General features: G+C 38.8%; 1 protein-coding gene across 1 annotated transcript in view; it reads left to right on the forward strand.

The window, feature by feature from the left end:
• LOC103776712 (tyrosine-protein kinase Tec-like) overlaps positions 1 to 3,351 on the forward strand; it is a gene marked incomplete at its 3' end in the record, with an annotated part of 8,948 nt that extends 5,597 nt beyond the window's left edge. The window contains exons 7-10 of the mRNA XM_008944234.1: positions 582 to 647; positions 2,396 to 2,450; positions 2,612 to 2,691; positions 3,218 to 3,351. Of these exons, the coding sequence (XP_008942482.1) occupies positions 582 to 647; positions 2,396 to 2,450; positions 2,612 to 2,691; positions 3,218 to 3,351 (335 nt within the window). The remainder of the gene's footprint in view (positions 1 to 581; positions 648 to 2,395; positions 2,451 to 2,611; positions 2,692 to 3,217) is intronic.
• Between the last annotated feature and the right edge of the window lie 940 nt (positions 3,352 to 4,291).

Below are 4,291 nucleotides of genomic sequence, written 5' to 3' on the forward strand. Positions count from 1 at the left end.
CAGCAGGCTCTGACTTCTAGACTTGAATAAACATCGTCTTACTTTAATAACTGTATCATTAGGGGCTATCTTTGAATGAACTGAGATTTACAGTGAGAGGCTGTAATGACTACAACTTTATGTTCCCTGAATTATTTTTTTTTCCCTGTGGTTTTAAAGGCGAAAGTTTCCATACTTCAATATTTGTCAGATCACTGTTGCAGGATGTTAGCAGTAATTGTGAGTTACTGAGCTATGGCAGGCTCCAAACATATTTCCAGTGACTGACTCTGGGACCTCTGAGAGCAGAAGTGACAGAGCAGCAGACAGTTACTCTTCTTCATCCCTTCTGCTGGTTTTCTTGGATGCTTTTGCTTCCTGTGTCACTTCTCTAGGTGCAGTGAAAGTTCATGTAGAAATGTTGTAATTGGTGGTGGAGTAAAAATCAGAGAGGCAGTAATAAATAAATAACTTATGAGAAGAGATCTCTGATAATTAGCAGAATTAAATGCTGTCTTCTAGGCCTGAAATTTTATGTTTTCACTCGAGTTATAGGTATATATTATGTATAATATTTTTTAATTTTTTTTTTTTTTTTTTAGAAAGCAAGGATATATTCCAAGCAACTATGTAACAGGAAAGAAGTCCAACAACCTTGATCAATATGAGTAAGTGAATATTGGAATTAAAATCTGGAAGATCATAAAATGAAACCTATGCTTTAAGAATGACCATGTATTTTTAAGGTTTTGAAAGCAGTTATTTGTGATAGCATTGATCTCAGAAATGAAGAATACATTTCTCTTTCTTAGGAAGAAGTGTAAATATTATAAATAGGCATGTAATTTTTCTGATTGTCAGCAGTGATTTTGATGTGATTTATAATGTAGAGTCAAGTCAGTGAGGTGGCCATCAGCAGTATACTTTTTAGGGTATTACTACTGAAGCAGAAAAAAACCCTCCCAGTTCTCTGATAGACAAAGGGAAACTTTAAAGGAAATTTACCCACTATAAGTGTGCAGAATGTTGGGTTTTTTTAATATTAAAGTGACATGTCTATCCAAAAATCTGGATGTTAAGAGCAGAAAACAGTGGAAGTAATTCAAAGTAAACAACAGATCAGAAGAAAATAATACATTTCAAGAAAATATATCACTCAGTACATTTTAAGTCTCCGTGTGTGCATGTAACTTATCAACTATAATAGTTTTGGTTTTTCTTCTAGTTGATGTTTAATTATGAAGTACTTATTAAGAACATTGGGACAAAATTTGACACTGTAGTCTTCAAGCCTGTTACGCTTGATATTCAAATTTCAGTACAGCACAAACTGTACCTGAGAACTTAAGATATATTTCATTACTTTTAGATAAAATGGAGCTGTAAGGAAGTAATAATTAAAACCAGTTTATGAAACCATATTAGTAGTTCCAAAACTCTACTCTCGGCCATGTATGGCTCCTATTGCTGTGTTTTGACAGAAGGTAAAATTTCTTCTGGGATTTTGCCCTCAGCTTTACTAGAGGGAATGACTTGTTCTTTGTTGCTTTCTCATCTTTGAGGCTCTTGCTGAGAGCCCTGCCCTGCTCTGGGCTATGAAGCTGGCAGAAGCAGAAGGAAGGAACTGGGCTGCCTTATCTGGTCCAGGCACTTTGTGCCTGACAACCTTTGGGTTGTAATTCTGAGTCACTGTGCAGTCCAGGGAGGATTATTCCATGTCATCTACCAACTGCAAGGAAACCACTATCTCTGAAACAGCAGAACTTTGTAAGAGGCTACTGTACCACTTCCCTGCTGGGTTACTGCTGTGGCAGCATGGCTCACCATGCTATTTGCAAGCTGTGTGTTTTTCCTTTTTATGTTGTTCACCGCAGCTGGCTGAAATGTCAGTGCTTCTGTGGCTGTTTTAACCTCCCCGTGCAGCACAGAACTTGGGGATGTGCAACCATGACATTCAATTCACTTTCAGCTTCCCCTTTGGTAGCTGGGTCCTCCCTGGAAAATCAGAACCATGAAGTTGTTGAATGAGGGAGCAGTCTGGCAGCCAGCTCCACAGGCAGGTGTCAACCCCTGTGCCAGCAGCTGCTTCCTGGGGGCTGCCGTTCAGAGAAACTACCATCAGCAGCCTGCATGCATTTCAGAAGCATTTTTGTGTAAAATAAGTTCAATTACCTGAACTTTGTTTGCTTCTGTAGAGTCTCACTGCGTTTGTTTCAGGGCATTTTTATGGGATAACTGCACAATGTAATAGAGACTGATTCCCCCCCCACCACCTATTTTTTTATACATTAACAAAGGTTCAGTTCTTGACTTATCATAACATTATTGAATCTGCAGCTGTGCAATGCTTCGCTTTAAGCATTTTACGTAAATCATGGACCTTGGATAAGTTTTGGTTATTTCTGTTGTGTTGCAGGTGGTACAGCAGGAACCTGAACAGAAGCAAGGCAGAGCAGCTCCTCAGAAACGAGGTGAGCACAGCAGCCTTGCAGCATTAACCATGACGTGTGTAAAATGGCTTCTTTTATTAAAGCAAATGTGTATTTTGGCATGTGCAAATTACAGAACCGAGTGGAAGAGATATGTAGCTTAAAACTCCTTGCACAAAACTGTCAATGTGTTTGCATTTTAGGATAAAGAAGGTGGTTTTGTGGTGAGAGATTCAAGTCAGCCTGGCCTGTATACAGTTTCCCTTTATACAAAATTTGGAGGGTGAGTTTCTGTGGCTGCTCTGAACGCATTCACATCTGTATCCAAACCCATGGGCTGGGGAAAAGGCCAGGACAGAACTCAATACAGAAATGAGGGCTGCTGTGATAGAAGAGACAGGTGACTAAAATGAGCTTCTTGAGTCCACAGTTAGGTCACATTTGGTTTACTCCAATGTAGACCTAACCCTCCACTGAAAGAAGGTGGTCTTGCTCTTCCACCCTGCTCAGTCGCTTCCTTCCTGCCAGTCCAAGTGTTTTTTGTTGGTGTGCAGTGAGCTGCACTGGAGGAGCATACTGGGCTGAAAATTAACCTTTTATGGGTTAATCTTCAACTTGTTCTGAGCACTGAGGTGATGGTGAGTCACCATCACTTGGGATCTTTGATATTCAAGCTGTTTGAGAAGCATGTGACACTGGGCACCTGCTCTGGCTGTTTCAGTTTCCTAGTCAATGAGCACCTCTTAAAAAAATCACAACAGAAGATACTGTATTATTACTAATTGTTATTATTGTTGTTATTTTTCCAGAGAAGGTTCATCAGGAATAAGACACTACCATATAAAAGAAACAGTGACGTCACCAAAGCAGTACTACCTCGCAGAAAAACATCTCTTTAACTCCATTCCAGAAATAATTGAGTATCATAAACATAACGCAGCAGGTAGATGAATTGGATGTTTCCTGTTGCCTAGGGTTGATTTGAAAATGAGTGTGAGGGGGTTTTAGGGCTTTTTATGAAGGTTTTCAGGTTTTTATAGCTCCTTCTTTCTTATGGAAGTCATGAGATGCTGCATTTTGAAGTTTTTTTTTTTCAATATAGGCAACATTTGAAAAGCCTATGTAAAAAAAAAAAGGAAACCAAATCAAAAACCAAAACATAACAAAACAAAAACCACCCTCCCAACCACACATACACACATACATATCTATATCTTTCTTTCTCTCTGTAAAAATACGTTATTGTCCCCAGACTAACAAAAGACAAGCTGTATAAAGTCAAGAGAAATACTGCTTCAGCTTTATGACACGTCTCCAACAGCTGCCTGTAATCCCTAGCAGATGGATAGGGCTGGTACTTCCCCAGAGTGTTCTCCAGGCACGAGCTTTTCTTACCTGCAGGTCACTACCATTTGAAATTATCTTACCTTTCCATATAGCAAACAAATGAGGAGAATATAATGTGTTGTTCAGGAAGTCCCTCAAGATGAGTCTTTGTAGAGGGTAGACACTTCAGATCTGTAGCTGATGCTGGTGTCTTCCTACTGTATGATAGTATGGGGAGAGTTTAGGAATTTGGTTCAAGGCACAGATAGCAATATAGGTGCATATTTTAAGTCCAGTCTGTGCATAAATTTCCATCATGATCTATATTTTCCAGATGTTTATATTGTATTTGAATGACCCAGCATTTCCTGATGATACTCTGGAAAATGCCTTTCTGGAAAACATGCTCCAAAAATATAACCCTGCATGTCATTATAACTTGACCTTGCTACTTACTTTTAATTGCTTCATTCATGCTCATATGCTTATCATATCAAGTTCTGACAAGATTTTAGAAGAATATTCAGCTAGCATGCAGCATTTATTATATATATATA

The sequence above is a fragment of the Merops nubicus genome, unplaced genomic scaffold, assembly GCF_000691845.1.
Source record: "Merops nubicus isolate BGI_N331 unplaced genomic scaffold, ASM69184v1 scaffold5907, whole genome shotgun sequence".
Taxonomy (NCBI): domain Eukaryota; kingdom Metazoa; phylum Chordata; class Aves; order Coraciiformes; family Meropidae; genus Merops; species Merops nubicus.